This window comes from Aspergillus melleus (genome assembly GCF_016097325.1).
Source record: "Aspergillus melleus strain CBS 546.65 chromosome Unknown contig1, whole genome shotgun sequence".
Classification (NCBI taxonomy): Eukaryota; Fungi; Ascomycota; class Eurotiomycetes; order Eurotiales; family Aspergillaceae; genus Aspergillus; species Aspergillus melleus.
In genome coordinates this window covers 7,444,247-7,461,992 of record NW_025763370.1, presented here as the reverse complement: position 1 = coordinate 7,461,992, position 17,746 = coordinate 7,444,247, and the positions used below count along the sequence as shown (strand labels likewise).

The 17,746-nt window shown below is 46.9% G+C and overlaps 6 protein-coding genes across 6 annotated transcripts; 4 read left to right on the top strand and 2 right to left on the bottom strand.

Moving 5' to 3' along the window:
• Positions 1–261: 261 nt before the first annotated feature.
• Positions 262–1,810, top strand: LDX57_002677 (Zn(II)2Cys6 transcription factor domain-containing protein; the record flags this gene model as incomplete). The annotated part of the gene is made up of 3 exons (XM_046084326.1): positions 262–321; positions 417–1,139; positions 1,196–1,810. 3 exons carry the CDS (start codon positions 262–264, stop codon positions 1,808–1,810), a joined length of 1,398 nt encoding a protein of 465 aa, XP_045940289.1.
• A 1,146-nt stretch (positions 1,811–2,956) lies between these two features.
• LDX57_002676 (tellurite-resistance/dicarboxylate transporter family protein) lies at positions 2,957–4,123 on the top strand (the record flags this gene model as incomplete). The annotated part of the gene is made up of 1 exon (XM_046084325.1): positions 2,957–4,123. One exon carries the CDS (start codon positions 2,957–2,959, stop codon positions 4,121–4,123), a length of 1,167 nt encoding a protein of 388 aa, XP_045940288.1.
• A 6,478-nt stretch (positions 4,124–10,601) lies between these two features.
• LDX57_002675 (uncharacterized protein) lies at positions 10,602–11,821 on the bottom strand (the record flags this gene model as incomplete). The annotated part of the gene is made up of 2 exons (XM_046084324.1): positions 10,602–10,783; positions 10,849–11,821. The coding sequence occupies 2 exons, from the start codon at positions 11,819–11,821 to the stop codon at positions 10,602–10,604; spliced, it is 1,155 nt and encodes a 384-aa protein (XP_045940287.1).
• A 415-nt stretch (positions 11,822–12,236) lies between these two features.
• Positions 12,237–13,677, top strand: LDX57_002674 (D-mandelate dehydrogenase-like dehydrogenase; the record flags this gene model as incomplete). The annotated part of the gene is made up of 5 exons (XM_046084323.1): positions 12,237–12,735; positions 12,790–12,842; positions 12,896–13,062; positions 13,122–13,487; positions 13,560–13,677. The coding sequence occupies 5 exons, from the start codon at positions 12,237–12,239 to the stop codon at positions 13,675–13,677; spliced, it is 1,203 nt and encodes a 400-aa protein (XP_045940286.1).
• A 108-nt stretch (positions 13,678–13,785) lies between these two features.
• On the bottom strand, positions 13,786–14,898 carry LDX57_002673 (uncharacterized protein; the record flags this gene model as incomplete). Its single annotated transcript, XM_046084322.1, has 3 exons — positions 13,786–14,431; positions 14,489–14,610; positions 14,665–14,898. 3 exons carry the CDS (start codon positions 14,896–14,898, stop codon positions 13,786–13,788), a joined length of 1,002 nt encoding a protein of 333 aa, XP_045940285.1.
• A 1,081-nt stretch (positions 14,899–15,979) lies between these two features.
• Positions 15,980–17,123, top strand: LDX57_002672 (uncharacterized protein; the record flags this gene model as incomplete). Its single annotated transcript, XM_046084321.1, has 4 exons — positions 15,980–16,513; positions 16,571–16,751; positions 16,814–16,933; positions 16,987–17,123. The coding sequence occupies 4 exons, from the start codon at positions 15,980–15,982 to the stop codon at positions 17,121–17,123; spliced, it is 972 nt and encodes a 323-aa protein (XP_045940284.1).
• Between the last annotated feature and the right edge of the window lie 623 nt (positions 17,124–17,746).

Sequence of the window (17,746 nt, the reverse complement as noted above, 5' to 3'; positions counted from 1 at the left end):
TAAAACAGGAACCTGGCCGACGAGGCTGCCCCAGGCTGCCCCGCTAAACTCGATGCGGCAACTTTTGCGGCGAGGATCACGCGCGGGTCAGGTGACGCTTAGTCAGCGCCGTACGATTGGCCGCCTCAGGCCGGCGGGATTGGCGGCGCGACTGGGAAATTCGGGGCCAACACGAATTCCCCCCCTTTCGGTGGCTGTCACTTTCCCATCCCTTGAAATCTCCTTCTTGCCTTTCAATGCCCCCCCTCCCCCGCAGCCAATATGGCCCGCCATCCCGGGCTAAGCAAAGGCTGCAAGACATGTCGTGACCGGAAAGTCAAGGTCGGTGCTTCCTTTGTTCCAGAATATCTCCCTCTCTGGTTCCTCCCTACCCACTTAGAATCTGGAGAAAATCCTCCCCGCTTATTCCCGTTTAGTGTGACGAGAAACGGCCTGAATGCACCCAGTGTATACGTCGCGGTGATAAGTGTCCGGGGCCCACCGCAGGTCCAATCTTCCTACAGGCGACCAGCTCGGATAAGTCTAGCAAGTATGTACGCATCGGTGAGGGTGTGACGGATCGAAACGCCTCTTCTAGCGTCGCCATTCGTGCCCCCGTGAAACGAACGCCGCCGCCGCGGCAGAACTCGCCGCCGTTATGCACGCCTCAAACCCTCCAACCCAATGTCACCCTTACCCTGCAGGTGCACATGGTCGACCGCTTCCTGTCATTCTTCGAGAAATCCGGCGTCAACAAAACGCGTCGGAGTCTGTGGATCTATCTCTGTCGTGGAATGGGCGAACCCGAGGGCCGCTGTGATTGGCAATCTAGCGTCCGTGCGGTGTCCTTGGCGTTCTTTGGCACGTTCAACAGAGACCAGGCGGCCATGATCGAGGCCAGGAAGTGGTACGGTGTGAGCATCCAGCACCAGCGGAACAAGCTGCTGCAGGCTTCGCACCATGCACCCCTGCAGTACGATCGTCCGGAGGAGATCACCAATTTTGTCATTCTTGCGTATGCCGAGATGATGCTGTCCACCAACGCCAATGCCTGCTATCAGCATCTCAGCGCGGCGGCCACCCTGCTGGGCCGGCTTGATCCCAAAGTCTATGCGTCTGGGTATCTGCGACAGCTGTTTCAGGTTGTCCAAAGACTATTGGTAAGTAGGCAACCCTTTCATCTGGCCGGTATTGATACTAACCCGGGGCTTTCCAGCTTACCTACAACATCGATCAATTCATGGACGGGTCTTCCGCCCGTTACCGTATTCCGTACTTGTATGCGAATGACAAGAGCACGCACGACAAGTTTGTTGAGCTCTTCACCGATCTCCCCGACCTACTTTCTCGCCGCATGAGCCCTTTTGAATCCGAGTATGAAAGAGACCACGTGAATCAAATCAGACATCGCCTGAGCCATATTTCGCACACGCTTCTCTCGGAATTCCCGTCGGTCCAATTCACCTATCCCCCTTCCTGCCCGGGAGATGACATTCTCTACGCGATCCCCGTCTCTGACGACGTCACTGAATCGGACATCTTCCTCGTCAAGGCCCTCTGGAGTCTGGTCTGCGTTCTGACCCTTGCTCATTCTGAAGAACCCAAGGACCGCAACTACACTCTCATCCAGCTCCATTGCGAAGTCATCATTGGTGCCACGGCTGCCATCGTGAACCTGCGGGACGTATACTGCTTCGGAGCCTCCATTGCGCCTGTGAAAGCCGTGCTGTTGTACAGTCTAGACCAGAAGCAACAGGGTGAAGCGATGGCTTTGATCCAGCAAATAGGCGGTGCTTTCAGGTTCGATGGACTGTTGAGTGGGCCGGAGTGAGGGGGTTGATAATTGTTGCACATTCTTTTCGTCTCATCATCGATGCGGGTCGTCGGGATGATCTTGCATATAGTATTTCTTGTCGAAAAGTTTATATCTAGCTTCCAGCATGTCTTCCTAGCGTCGAGTGTTCTGGACCCCCGGCAAGCACCTGCTGCGGGTGCAAAATTCACCCGTCAATTTACTATACAATATATCTATCTTTATATCTGCTGATCGCGATCAATAGTTCAAATAATCACTAAAAAGCCGACTGTCCACCGCTCCAACTGGGGAAGCTTTTATTTTTGTTGTCTTTGACTAATATCGACAAGCTCAATGGGTCGCAAAGTCAGCTGCTTCAGTCGATCAAAAACTAGGGACTCCAAGACGCCTGGGCCATCTGCCAACAATTGACCTCATACACCGTATGTATCTAGCCCCTAGGATGACCCCCTCTTCCTCTACCACCATAGTTATGGAATTGTCGGATCTTTTTGCCACCCCATGAATCAATCGGTTTACAAAATTACGGAGGCCACCAGCTCAACGAAAAGGACAAGCCATAGGGCAGCCGAACTCCGTTCGTCATGCGTGGCTTGCGCTGGTAGCCAAGGACAGAATGAGGATGAACTGAAGTCTGCCAAGTCTTCTGCAAATGTCTGAGCCAACTTTCCTGTTCCTTGGATATTGCGCAATTCTGACCTCATAAACGGCCGTGTGGAGCCCGGGTGGGACCGCCAGCACCACCAATTCCACCGCCGGCTTGCCGCCTCCGATCCCTTGCACGCAGAATCTGATCACCACGGCCCTATGTCTTATGCGCGATCGGCATGAGTCGCTGAATTTTGGGGCCCGTGACGTTCCTGCAATTCGTGGTCAAATGCCAAGCAAAATTATCCGGTTGGAGTTGACGATTGGGTCCTGGGCTGGGATCGGGAGAGGGACTCAAATTGGGCTGGCTCCCTTTGCTCGGTGGGATTTCTCACCTGAGATCGACGTCGGATGGAACGATTTTAACGGCTGAACTCAATTTGGCATTGAGACCTTCAATCTATACTCTCTCTACTCTTCCCATCCCTCCCAGGCAAAGTCTTCAGTGCGATAGACACAGCCACACCAGTCCTGATTGACAAGAGATCTGAAGCCGAGTGAAGAACTAGAGCAATGGATAGCCCTTTGAACGGCGACGAAAAGGACACTCGGACTCCGTTCAGGAGGTTCACCAGCTCTATAACATGGCCTTGCTACACAGTCGCGCTCAGTTTCGGAGGAGTGGCTGCTCTCCTAAAGCAGACTCCTAATAGGTTTACCGGCCTCGATGTCATCGGAATCATTATTTTCATGGTGTCCTTGACGGTTTTCACCATTGTGTCGATGTGTATGATGTTCGAGTCGCTGATGACCCTCAAGCAATCAACCAAAGTGACCGAGCCAGCAATCTCCGCACAATTCTTTCGCTACAAAGCGCCGCAGGAATTGTTTCTCGTGCCATCCTGTCTGCTCGCGTTCGCGACCATTCTCATAAACACTACCAGCTATGCGACGCCGCATGTCGGGGAATGGCTTCCCATCCTCATGAACATTCTCTTTTGGGTATACACCGGGATTGCGCTGGCCGTTTCCATCCTCCTCGGCTGGCGCCTGCCCGCCTCGGGCACCAGCACCGACAAACATTTCGCCATAGTTCGCATCATGCCCTTCTTCCCGCCCATGCTTTCCGGCACCCTGGCGGCCACCATGGCGAACAGTCAGCCGCCGTCGCGCGCCATTCCCATGCTCATCGGCGGGACGACGATGCAGGGACTGGGCTTCCTCATGTTTCTCATGGTCCTCGCGCAATGTCTCATCGAGCTAAACGACGAAGGCCTTCCCGAGGCGTACTTCCGCCCGGAAATGTTCATCACCGTCGGCCCGCCCAGTTTCACTATCATCGCCTTCATCGGCATGGCCACCGCCGCCGTCGAGAAGTTCCCGGAGCACTATATCTCCCAGGCGACGTCCGTCCGCACAGCCGACGTGTTGCTCATCGTGGCGGTCTTCGCGGGCATTCTGCTCTGGACGTTAGCGTTTTTCCTCTTTAGCGTGTCGTTGATTAGCGTGTTGCAGGGTCTCTGGAAACGAGAGAGCAGTTTTGGTTTGCTCTGGTGGAGTATGGTCTTTCCGAATACCGGGTTCGTTTTGGCCACGGCGAAGATCTCGTCGGCATTGAGCTCCGTCGCGATCGGGTGGGTAGCCACAGCAATGACGATATTGCAGGTGGCCTTGTTATTGACGATGACGGCGTTCCAGTCGAGGGACTTGCTGATGAAGGGGATCGAGATGTTTAGGTAGCTCCAGACTCGTGCGATATCTGAGGTACGGAGTTGAGGTATAGATGTACGATGTAAATATTCGATAGACACTATGTAATGAGAGATTCAACCTTTTGAACGAAGTCTGGCCCGGAAGCCTTACTACCTGAGGTTTCCGACCGTCAAGTATCCTCTCTCCCTCGACACCCATGTTCTTCATCAGCTTACATACCTGGGTTCAGCCGTTCGATCGACCTACGGCTCTGCCTGCATCAGTGCGCTCACAGATGTTCGTATTTGAGAAATATCATATCGATCCCAGCCAAACAAACAATGTGTGTCATCCCGAGCTATCTCAATGACGGAACGGTGAAGACTATTCTTATTATATTGTCCGTTTCCTATATAGCCAGCTTCCTAATGATAGGCGGCCAGTGATTCCAAGCTATATTATCCAATTCTCCTCTACAAATACCTTACAAGATGGAATCCACGGTTCAGTTCTCCCGACACGAAGCTGCGAGGATTATGCAGTGAAGAACCTTTGCTCTGTATGTGCTCTTCGTGTTAGCGGTTTCTGCGTGTTGGTCACTGAGGAGGCCATCTTAATCGCGTTGTTAGCCACCGCCTGCTATTCTGTAGTCAGTTCCAAGTTTCGGCCGCCGGCTGCGGAGGATAGTCCAGGTTGCAGATTGGCACAGTGTAATTGATCTATGGATCTAATATTCAGGTTCTATTCCGGCCTTCAACTTTCGTGTCTCATTCGTGACTCCTGGTAGGCAAGGAGCAATAACTACCGTGTCCTGCCGAAATTTCCTCGACTGCTAGACAACACCAGCCCATTTTTCGGCGGAAGTTACACCTGTGGCCGTTTGTATTGACGGCCTGTAGCCTAGGAATGCAAGATACTGATGAAACTGATGACTCAAGCGATGGTATTCAAGTATGGCTAATTGGTATGGTAGTTGTTGATCCTAGGAATAGGGGCGTTCAACGTTCTCCCATACCGCTCCGCCGCTCTTTCCTTGTTGGAAACCCCTCGCTCGGCCCTGAACAACGTTTTCTCCGCCACAGTATCCACAGGTCACATACATTGTATCTTGTGAAAGACAAAGATCGGTTGCAAATAGTCGTGAGATTAATACCCAGCCGCTCTGCTACTTAACTTGTCGGATCTTTCCGGTATTAAGGCTGGAATGTTTTACCGTACCTGATCACCTGACGAACATCCCCACCTGACGAACGTATTTTCCCATACAAAATAACTCAAAATTCTCATCTTTAAAGAGCTACAGTTCAACCAAAATAAGGAATATTTAAAATATATTTTATAGGGAGAATTTATAAGGATAGTTCTATATATTTATAATAAAAAATATATAAACATAGCTTTATAAGTACATATATAAAAGCAACGTTTTTAAATAATCAAAATTTATAATTTTTATATTATAATATTATAGTATTAGTAGATATTTATATAAAAAATATATTATTATAAAGCTAAATAGAAAATAATATTAGATAAAGAAAAATTTTTTTCTAATCCTCTATTTAAAGGCTGTTTTTTTTAATCAATTAAACTTCAATAATTATATTTAAGGACCCGAATTCTACTATAATTCATGATTAATAATATTAAATAAAATACTAGCTTTAAGGCTTATATATTTCTTTTATATACTATTCAAAAAAATATTAAAAATCTTTTAGATTTAATAATATTTTTACCTTTTTTTATGCTTTTTTTTTAAAAGCTATCTTTATTTTTAAAGTTTTAAATACTGTCTTATAATAATTATTTTTAAAAGTTTAAAAATGATAAAGAATAAATTTTATTTCTATTATATTTATTTAAACTTAAAAAAATAAAAATTACTAATTAATTATAATTTTATCTATATATTACTAGTGGGTATTTTAAATTGTATTTTTAAAATAATAAAATAAATAAATACTATTTTAAAGTTTATTTAAAAAGAAGATATTAAGAATTATAAGGTTTTAATTCTTTATATTTTTATTTTATTTTTAAATCTATTAATTTGTTGATTTAATTTAATTAAAAGTATTATAAAATATTTAATTCTTTTTTAGATATATATAACTAATAAAGAAGATATAATATAATTTTTATACTATAATTATAGTATTTATATTATAAATACTTTAGTTAATATTTAAGTTTCTATTATAGATTTAAATTTATATAAATTATTAATTTTTTAATTTTTTATATTTATTTTTTTAATTTTATCGTAATTTAATACCTTTTTAATACCTTTCTGAATTTTTTTTAAGATAATATCTAAATTTAAGGATAAGGTAATATTAAACAATAATTATTATCAATTTTATTAATATATTATTATTAATTTAGTCCTTTAATGTATTTCTAAAAAAGCTATATTTAACTTAAATAAAAATATATAAAACTTCTTATAAAGACTAAAGTTTTAATATATAAAGTAAATAAAATATTCCTCTTTATCTGAATATAAAATATAAATGTAATATCTCTTTTTTTGGTTGAACTGTAGCTCTTTAAAGATAAGCATTTCGAGTTATTTTGTATGGGAAAAGACGTTCGTCAGGTGGGGATGTTCGTCAGGTGATCAGGTACGGTATCATGCATCGAGCTTTTTTCCGATGCCATTGGCCCAACATGTCATGTTGTTGCAGACGTTATTTATGTTTCCAAGTGAGGAATTGTGAGTAATCCTGTCTTGAATTGATGTCGACGACATTTTTCTCTCTTCAGCAATTGGCCCCGGAGCCCTGCTCGTAGCTGCTCATATGGTTAGCAGTTGGTAAATGACGAGTCCTTTGGCGCTGGACGTTTGATCGGGGTTGTTAGTCCCGTTGGGCAAAACGGCCAGCCTGGGAAGATCAGGCCGTAGGATTCTGTCGGGATTTCCTGGGCCCCATTCTTTTGGAGACATGTTCTGAAAAGAATGTTTAGATCTTTGAAGCTTGGACTAATTGATGCCAGTTGTAACGTGTGTCATCTGGAGTTATGCATGACCGGCAGAAGGTCGTGAGCACAGTATCCGCCGTTTGGCATACTACAAGCAGGACAGTTCAATGACTGTATCATTCCTGCCGTGGCGCCTTAAGCTCCGTAACCATCTTGCTGTCGTCAACGTGGTCCTGGTTTTCTGTCCACAGAAATAATCCGTAGCCGAGTATGTCCAAAATACTATTCTATGCAGGTGTCGAAAATAGATAAAAAAAAAAGCCCCCTGTCGCTGAATCGACCAGCATCCTGACTGGCACCAGCACAGACGGCCTCTGAAAGTTGGGTGCTTGGATCGTAAGATTTAACTATCATGAAATCTGCTTCAGCGTCCTGAACGCCTTCAACAGTCTTGAATCGTGGCTTGGTCTCAGCGTCTGGCCTCGAAGCCTCCCATTTCTTTGCCGCAAGTGCCACTTGGGCCCGGTTTGGTGAGATGACAAGGATGCTCCTGATGTCTCGGATAACTTGGGCGGCCAGGCGAACGGCAAGCTCTGCTTCCTGGTCATTGAAGGTTGATGTTGAGGTATCACGCCTCATCTGCCTAACACCGTGTAAGAACCCGATCTCTCTAGGAAGTATCTACACACGAGTGTTAAGTCAAGTGACGCCGTTCCATCAAAGGAACGGTTGATGCTGAGATTACAATCGCTTCGATCCGATTGCACTCGGCCGTCGTAAAAAGCCGTCGACGTCGGCTCATACAGCCTCTGATGGGAGCGGTATTGGATGTCCAGTGTTTCCTATGGTAGAGATAACTTCATTCTCCCAAATGCAAGTCTCGTACCAACCCCCCAAAAGGTGTGTATGAGTTCAATGCCATATCGCACATGACAGTGTCGCGCAGCAGGACCTAGCAACTTTGTTAGTTTCACTTTATTTCGAAAGAAAGAAAATTGACATACTGAACCATATTTACTAGCTACCCATGTTTGGAGCCTGATACCTTTGGTGAAGAAGTACACCCACGAGGCATTCTAGAAACGCCTTCATTTGCTGGTGTCATTGTATATCGAATGACTGGTAAAAAAGAGTGTGGTACAAAGGGTACCTAGCATTTTTGCCGGATCGCTGGCTTGTTTCAGCTGATGGTCGGGTTAAATTGATCGTAATGGGTACTGTTCAGGTGACAACTTCATCTGAAAGGCTCGGTAGAGCCAGAGGGTTACGAAAGATATTTCAACCCGCATCAAATGTTGCGAGTGATTGTATAGCCTGGCGTCCACAGTACCTCCTGTCTTTCAGCTGGGGGGAGCATGTACGAGACACAAGGGCCCCTCCTCTTCGGGATCATCCATGATATAGAGTGTTAGAACTGTCAGCACCGGCCAGGCTATCACGGAAGGCGTCGGAAAGGCCAGAGAAGAATGTGTAGAGAAGATGGAACGAGGATCCAAGTGCAGGGGCTTGGAGAGGAGAAGAAGATAAAGAGAGGACGTCAGTATACTGTGAATATGACTCTACCAGCCGTATTCACAGGCCAGCTCCAGGGAATTTGCTCATAGGATTCAGATGAGGAAAGAGGTTTGGTCGTCAGACATCAGATAAACTTCTTGTTAAAACAGGGTAAATCAAGGGATGGCGTTCCGGTAATTACTCTTTTGTGAACCTTAACGAGGCAAAATATCCGCCAAATGACGGTTTAGGTCTATTGGCATTGCTGGCGATTGGCTTGACATGAGGTAACTATCTAGGCAGTAGAAGCAACCCCCCTTCCATGTTGAACTTGTCACTCATCACTCCTACGAAGTCTGTGGCACCTTGACGATGGCTAGAACAACTGGACATTGTTTCCACCCGGCGAAGAACGGGAAAAGCGAAATAGGACGAGAAGCAACCCGGGGCACAAATGATATAAGCATCAACTTCAGTATGCTAGTTACTATCCCGCTTGCGGCTTTCATCAAAGCGATATGGCCACAATTCCAGAAAGCCTCGTTCAATTTGCCTTTTTGTACCATTGCATAACTGTTAGATCTTGAACGGCGGGATACCATCGTCTCTGGGAGTTTCTCAAATGCCCCCTGGCCGCATTTGACGCGGGCAAATTCTGGGAGAGAGCATTGAGTACACCATCGCTATGGATATACCTTTCGCGATACCTATAGCATCAAACAAGGTCTACTTCATGCACATAAATTATGAGTCTTCACCGAACAGCCGAAGAATAGCAACAGAGTCGATTTTTCAATCCTACTTAACGACTCCGTGATTAGGTAAGAAGATAGCTTTTATTTCATCGCAACTTTATCCATGTAGAGGGGGTTATCTACTATAGGAGCAAGGCTTGGATAAAATGATTGGTACAGTCGATTAACTTACATTGGTACGATATGAAGACCTAGCAGTTGTTACTGATAAGCTACCATGGTGTGCCCAGACATCATTCGATATTTCTTGGGCAGCCAAGCAACATTTTGTGTGAGTTCTCTGGCCTAATACCCGGGATAGCAGCCATTTGACGATCACCGGTCTCCGAGTGATCACTTCTTGCCTGCACAAATTGCCCACAGAAAAGAAACCACTGAATCAGAGCAATTGTGCTGCGGTCTTTCGCAAGTTTCAAAAACGGCAATAGATAAAACGGACCAATCTTAGGCTTGACCCCTTGCTGACTTGTGTTCGGTGTTCCTCCATTCTAAACCATTTTACTTTCATTATTCGAAGGGGTCTTACGTCACCTGGTTCCCAGAAACAGGTTCGCGAGTCAAAAGACCTTGATCAATCTCCGGTAGATGTTTGTCTTTGAAATGATAAAGCATCTTTACCGACTTCAGGGATGAAAATTTTCATGCTTCTAGTTCTCGTAGTTCAGCCGCGACATCTGTGATCTTGTACAGTATTTCTTCCGGCCTCAGTGCACCATTTCGATCCCCTTGTTATCTGCCCACCGAACTATAGCCCACAATGACAATGGCAAAGGCAACTGAGTCACTGTTTCCAACACATGCCGACAGTTCGCCTAAATTGAAAATCCCGGGGAAGGGCCCTTCGAGATCCAACCGCAGAATGTATTCGATCGTCTCGTTCACTTCTGCTTTCATGATTTCAGTTCCAGTTATTGCCCTCATTCGTCTCTTGTGCATACATCTTTATCTCAACACGTTTACTTTGGCGGCGGTCTACACTGTTATTGCGGCAGGGCCATTGGCAGCAGGTATTTTGGCCAAACCTAAGGCTCATATCCTACTGATCAAGTATCCTAGGATATCATAATCTTTTAGAAATGAGCCAACAAGCACGGTCTATTGCCGATTGCTATAAGGGGATTTGTGCATGATCAATTAGTTCGTGTTCACGGCGCTCATGGTTATACTGTGGTCTATTGTCATGCTTTCTGGAACGGGCGGGATAATCGATAAGATAAATCAATTGAAACCTATGAAGTGCTGAAGTGTCCAAACGCGTCCATAATAGCTTCAAAGCTCTCTCACCCTATGATCGAAATTGGTATTCGATCTTTCACCAGGTATTCATAATAAGATGGATATTCCATCTTTCACTACTCCACCCAGTCGAAGAGAGTATGAAGCAGTCGCTCTTTGGAGTGCGCCACTGCTCCCGCCTCCACGTAGTCCTCAGAGCCGAATGTTGGTGCATTTGTGATCCCGAGCCATTCCCCTTGAGTTCTAAGGGAAAGGGTATCGGGACCCTGCTTTGAATCTTCCTCTCTCATCACCCTCGCTAGAAACGCATATTGTTAGCTATTGATAATATACAAACACTGTTCCCTGCTATATTTCACTCACCACTAATGGCAGCCAACATGTTTGGCCTTCGGATCTGTCGGCTAGGCACGTATGCAAGCAACTCTTTGGCATAAGCAGCGGCTGCTAATGCGGCATATCCTTCCCATTCTCCATTCTTGCTCGACTCCGCATAGTTTGAGATACCACATATGGCCAGACATGGCAGGTCCTGGATGACACCGGCAGAGAGCGTTTCAAAGCATAAAGCGCCTGTTTCTTTCCCGAATCGCTCTCGCGTTGATCCATGCTCGACGAGTGCGTTCCCGGAGGCAACCACACCGTAGAAAATTCGTGGTTCCGCGTCCTCCCGTTCGTCCCGCTCTATCTCACATTCTGGTGAAAATCCATCATAGTGACATCCGCCAGGGCTATGCTCTGTCTCGACCCTGAACAGCCGGTCATGTTCCTTACCAGGAGACTTGAAATTTTGCTCCGTACGAGCTGTCGGTTTGGCTGCCTCTACCATATATTCTGGGTACAGAGGGTCATTTCGCAATGTAGCTGCCCTCATTCGGTCCACCGCGGCAAGCAGAACCTTTGGTGGATGATTCAAGTATACGGTACGCCAGACCGTTGTATCATTCCTGATGGGTCCCAAATCGAACTGCAGAATCCCACCACATTCATCCGTGGGGTAACTCACGACCACATCCCCAAGGCACATATCATCCTCCGGTGATGGAATTGCTCCTCCGATACTGATGGCTAGTGCGGTACGTAGCGCTGGAAACGTTCGCATCATGTGTATAGCGGTTGCCGTCGCCGGTGTGGTTCCGCGCCCTTGCCCACCGACACAGACAATAACAACAGAGTGCTTGCCTACGCGACCGAGTGTGTAGCTGTTTGTGTCAAGTTCATCTTGCTCGTCTAGTGGACCATATTCCTCATCTAGCATTTGGTGGGCAGCAGCAGCCACGATCGGGTCGGAACATATCCAGCCGATCTGATACTGGTCGAGGGACGAGGTGGTCATGATGTTCTCGTGATGATGTGTGGAATGAAAAATTCGACTTGAGCTGGACGACTAATCTTATCCACGATACTGGAAGTTTGGGTTAAATATAAGGTGATCGTAGGACAAGGCTGTGAGGATTTGAGTCTAAGAAGCAGCGCAAGGCTGTATAGGCGCCATTCAGCGTTGTGGGGCACGACAGCATAGGAAAAGAGTTTGATTGATCAGATAGACATCAACAATTCCTCCTCGAGAGAACGAGAAAGTCCAATCGGAATCAAGGTCGTATTTTGGCAACTTCGAACGTTTGTCGAATCCTGCTGGATCTATCACCGCCCGACTGCGTGTCACCATTAGACTTGCCTGCGGCTAATCCGTTAGAGGTGGAAGCGGCTATAGCCGCAACAGGTAGTTCCAATTGGCTATTCAGCTTTCAATGGGGCGGTGGAAGGTGTTCTTTGTTCTTGTGATCGTTGCTGCCTTATCGCCGTCGGGCCGCCTGGGGGCTGAGAATCAGGGGCTGGAACAGGCACGAAGAAGCCATTTCCACAACACGCGACACGCATCTTGGACTCTAGAAGCATCGTCTGACGCGGAATTCAGTCTCGTTGATAAAATGGACGACGACAGGGAAATCATTCTATATCTGGGCGACCCGGTATGCTACAACACGGAGTTGTATGCCAAGTTCGAAAAGGAATTCATCGTCATCCGGCCATCCAAAAAAGAGCGAGAACGTGAAGAGTTCATGAAAGCGCTGAAGGAGAACCGGTGGGGCCAATTTCGTGGCATCATCCGTCCATCCTGCGATAGTGGCTGGGAAATGGGAAAATGGAATACACCAATCATTCACCTTTTGCCCCCGCCTTGTACAGCGTTTGCTAGTGCGGGCACGGGGTATGACGGGGTTGATTTGAAGGTTATGGAAATGGAAGGTGCGTTTGAGTCTTTTCCAACGATTTGAATCGAAAGGGTTGACGATCAGCCAGGCGTCAAATATTACAATGGGGCCGCCGCTGCGAGCGAATCAACAGCGGATATGGTGGGTAGCTTTAGAGATACTTGGGGCGATTAGGTCTGACAAAACACGTCTAGGCGATATTTCATATCATTTCGGTCTTTCGGAATATGCAGTGGTCCATTGAAGGCGCGCTGTCTATTGACCCAAATCGATGGAGAGATGCGCACCAAAATGTGGCTCGCACGGCATACAATCCGTCTGAGCAGAAGCTCGGGATCATCGGATTGGGTCATGTCGGATCGTAGGTTTCCACTCTTCCAATAAATAGTTTCCGATTCCCAGAATGACATTGGTTGGCAGCACCATTGCGAGAAAAGCATTCGGTTGTTTCAACATGAAGATCTACTACCACGACATAAAGCGCAAGAAGCTAAAGGACGAACAAGCCTTGAACGTCAAGTTCTGCGAGAAGCTGGAAGACATGTTGGGGCTCGTTGATTGTGTTGTTATTGCCACACCGGCCCTGGCAACGCCGTTAATCACCAAGGCAGCATTATGGCGATTCAAAAGGGGGAGCCGGCTGGTCAACATCGCGCATGGATCGCTGGTAGACGAAGATGCGCTCGTGGTCGCATTAGAAAGTGGCCATCTTTCGGCTGCTGGGTTGGACGTTCATGGCAAAGAACCCTATGTTCATCCGAAGCTAGCGGTAATGCGCAACGTGACGTATGTTCCAGACCTCTTTCTCTCGCCTCGGCACGAAAGCATTTAGAATAATTGACTGATCAAATATGATAGGTTGACTTCGCACACCGCAGAGGGGACGATTGACACTGAGATCGGGTTTGAGAGGTTGGCCATGGAGAACATTCAACGCCACTTCCAACCTAAACCTATGGAAAGCCTTCTGTACTAAAATCAAAATAGGGAATATTCGAAGATGAGTGGGCAGGTGCCGGGGATTTAGTGGCTCTAGTCCGAAGTCCTAGGACAATTATGTTATCTCACCCCGACCATGCTGTTTCTAAAACTCTTTTGTCACACCCACATATACCTGGTGCGAAGCATCTTTTGGATGAAAGGTAGACAGTAACAAAGCAAGTTTCTCTTCTGTATCAACGCCCATGTCAGAAAGAATAGATGACAGCAGGGAGAGATATGACTTCTGCGCTTCGGATGGTGAAGAGGCCATGACGAGACACAGGGCCCAGGTTTGAAAGGCAGGGGTCAGCCAATTGCACGTTTCTCTATCACTGAGAAGCTCCATGATTCGTCCAACTATGCCGGAAAGACCAGAGGGTAGCTCCTTAAACATGGTCGCTGTAAACAATAGAACCGCAAGTCGACAAGTTTCCTGTGCTCTGGTAATAGGACTGCTTAGATTTCCGCAATCCATAGATAACAGGGCATATTGAGCAGATGTCAAGGAAAATCTGACCTGCGCTGCATGACTTTGGTTCTTGGTCAAGGGAAGGCTTGATGTGGTTTTCAAAGAGGCTTGAAGGGTCAGGATGACATTTTTCAGAATTGCGTCGAGATTCAATATTTCGTCCAGATCCCTAAATCCTAGTGGGAGGGACAGATAGCCGAAATTTTCCAGGGGCAGTCGTTCGTAGTGTGGGTTGAAATAAGGTTGGCGGGTGATGTCTACGGAGCCGCAGAGATCCGCACTATCAGCGAGTATTAAAATCATGAAATCTGTTCAAGGGTCGACGACAATAGCATACCGGAGGATTTTGCTTTTGATGAAGGGCTTGTTGTCCAAACTACCCATCCCGCCGCGCAGATCCACGAGCCTTTTCAATCCTCTCATGTGAATGTTCCACTCGTAATTAGACCCGATCGTCTTCTGCTTTCTCATTAGGCATACCCTGATGGCTGTCGGTAGTTGAGGCTTACAAACCTGGATCATGGCTAATGTGGCAACAACAGCCAATGTCTCGTCTGATACATCCTCGCTCGTGGACGTAGTTGTCAGTTTGTGGTTCACGATGTTCATCGCCTCATTTAGATGTCTGATAAGAATGGGGCATCCTGATAGAAATTGAGACTTGAATCTGAAGGAAGCAGCACATCCTATCAGGACGTTCAAGAGGGCTGCATCGTTAAATGCCAGTGGTAGCCAGTAGTCCACCATGGGGTTGCAACCTGTCTTTTCTTCAATGGAGTAAAGAATTTTCCAACCAGTCGTGCTATCTGCGGTCAATTATTAATGCTTTGAATATCGCTTGGTGACTGATCAAATGCATACAATAAACCAAGAGGTCGTGCATATACGATTCAAATTTTATCGGCATCGTGTTAAACGGATCCGCGCGGCCCAGCGATAATTGCAGGGGCTGGGGAAAGAACGGTGCTCCAAGAAAAGATATTTCTTCTCTCGCGGAACCAGATAATTTCTGTCTTTTTCTGAGAACCTTCTGGGTGTGACTCAACATCGCCGTCCGTCTAACTGTCTTCCGTGCTGTTTGATCAACCTTGCGCGTTTGGGCATCGAAGTTGATAAAATGGAACTGGTCATCATCGCCGTATCTAGCCCCTGGCTCATCCTTGTGCTTTTTTCTTCTCGTCTGGGCAGTGGACCTAATTCTCGCTATCACGGCATAAGCACCACCCCATCCAGAGAACGGGATACTTACATCCTGCAGGCCTCCCTCTTCTCCTTGGTCCTGGGGCTTTGATCAGGCCATCGAGATAGGGAAACACGCAAGCGGGCTCAGTCGGCGATGATGAGACCGCGAAAACTACCTCGCTAGATTTGTTGCCCATAATGGAAACGTCGAGTCGCGATGGGAAAGAGTGAGATGTGCTGGTGGGCGGACCGAAAGGGTAACTGCTGGACGAATTAATTCGAACAGATCGGGTTTAGCGTCGGCTGTCCGGAGAATACGTCATTATCTCCGAGACATTAATCTAGCCCGATTAGGTTGCCAGTCAATAATAAATTCGTCCGAATCGGGTAACTCATCGACGTTCTGCCTTTTTCTTGTCCACATCCTGATTGCTCAGGGATGGCAAAAAACATCAAAAGCGAGATACTGTTGCATTTTCCCCAATCTCCGCATTATGTCCGTGCCTTTTGGATATAATTATTTCTCGGACGGAGCATGTACTCTGTTCGGCCCCTTTTGCTATATATATAGCACACCCTCTGCTGCTGAGACGGAAACGAAAACTATAGCTCAGCAATATTGTGTTGCCTCAAACTTTGATACAACATGTCAGAGTACAACCGCTACACTACAGGGGAGCAAGTTGCCTCCGATTGCCGCTCCTCAATCGAAAACAAAACCGTCTTAATCACCGGCGTCACATCCGGCGGGCTGGGCGCTGGATTCGCAACCGTCATCGCCCCATACAGACCGTCACTAATCATACTAGCTACAAGAAACATATCCAAAGCCGAAGAAACAGCTCAAGAGATAAAGTCTGCAGCTCCGTTCGTCACGACTCGAATTCTGGAGCTGGACCTCAACTCCCAAACCCAGATCCGGAAAGCAGCGAAGGAAGTGCTCTCGTACAAGGAGCACATCGACGTCCTCGTTAACAATGCCGGTGTTATGGCTCCGCCGTTTCGGCTCACGGAAGATGGCCTGGAGAGCCAATTCGGCGTTAACCACATCGGACATTTCTTGTTCACGAATCTGATCATGGGCAAGCTGGTCGCGCCTGGAAAAAGCGCGCGGGTTGTGAATGTGTCAAGCGATGGGCATCGAATGGGACCCATCCGGTTTGAAGACTGGAACTTTGATGTAAGACAAATTGCTAGATTCCACTGTGAAGTATATACTAATAATTGAAAATATAAGGATGGAAACACATACGATCCCTGGCTGGGATATGCGCAGGCTAAGACGGCTAATATGCTCTTTTCTATCTCTTTGGCTCTGAAGTTGGGAAAGGTTGGCCTCATCTCGGTTAGCCTGCATCCCGGGGTGATCGACACAAATCTATTGAGATACGATGTGGACGCGTCTCTTCAAGCAATAAGTAAGTGGCTCTTGAAAGTCAAATTCAGAGGGAAGTGAAAGGGTTGCTACTGACAAAAACAGTAAAATGGGACAAGCTGCAAGGAAATCGTTCTTACTGGAATGGGTTCAAATGGAAGTCCATGTCTCAGGGTGTGGCAACCCATGTCTTTGCCGCGTTCCATGATATGGTTTCACCTACTGGTTAGTTTTCAAGATGATAGCTGTTCTCAGATTGCTAACTTCTACTCCAATAGAGAACAACGGCAGCTTCCTGTCAGACTCGGCTGTTGTTCCTCCAGAAGAAATCCGGTGCTGGGCCAGAGACGAGATAGAGGCCGAGAAACTGTGGCGATTGAGTGAGAAAATTGTGGGAGAAAGGTTCCACTACTGATGAACAGGGTAAATGGAAAACCTTCTTCAGGGTGGTCACGTAGATGCAAAGGCAATGATTGTTAGTGGATGATGTACGCGTACCCTTCCACTTCGGAGCACTTGAACAGAGCAAAGCCATATTGTCGACATTATAGAGCATCCCTTCGAAGTTGTAGAATTGCAATCCTGCCAAATCGGAGCTGTTGTACCCGCTGGCGGGGTTGCCAAATAAAAACACCCCCGAGTCCACGTCCATCTTAAACGACAAGGCTGACGAGCCAATTGCCAAGATCCGCAGAATAAACACAGACATGATTCAGGACCATTCGGGCGTCTCATCTGGGGACTCTAAAAAAAGCGGAGATGTCATTGGCCCTAAGTGGGGGCCTGTTCACTGAATACGAACCCCCAAGAATAAACAGGCCCCTAAAAGGTTAAGACGCTAGCTGCCCAGGTTTGCAGGATTCAATTTCATTTCCTGCTGAGCTGTTTAGGTTGTGGGCTGCAGCTCTGTCATGCGCCGCGCCCTGAACCCAAAACCTTACTCCTATAACAGATGGGGAAAGGGGCCATATAAATTACTACCTCCCGCAACCCCGTCTCCTTCATGGAGAGACATTAGTCCCCAACCGAGTAAATCCC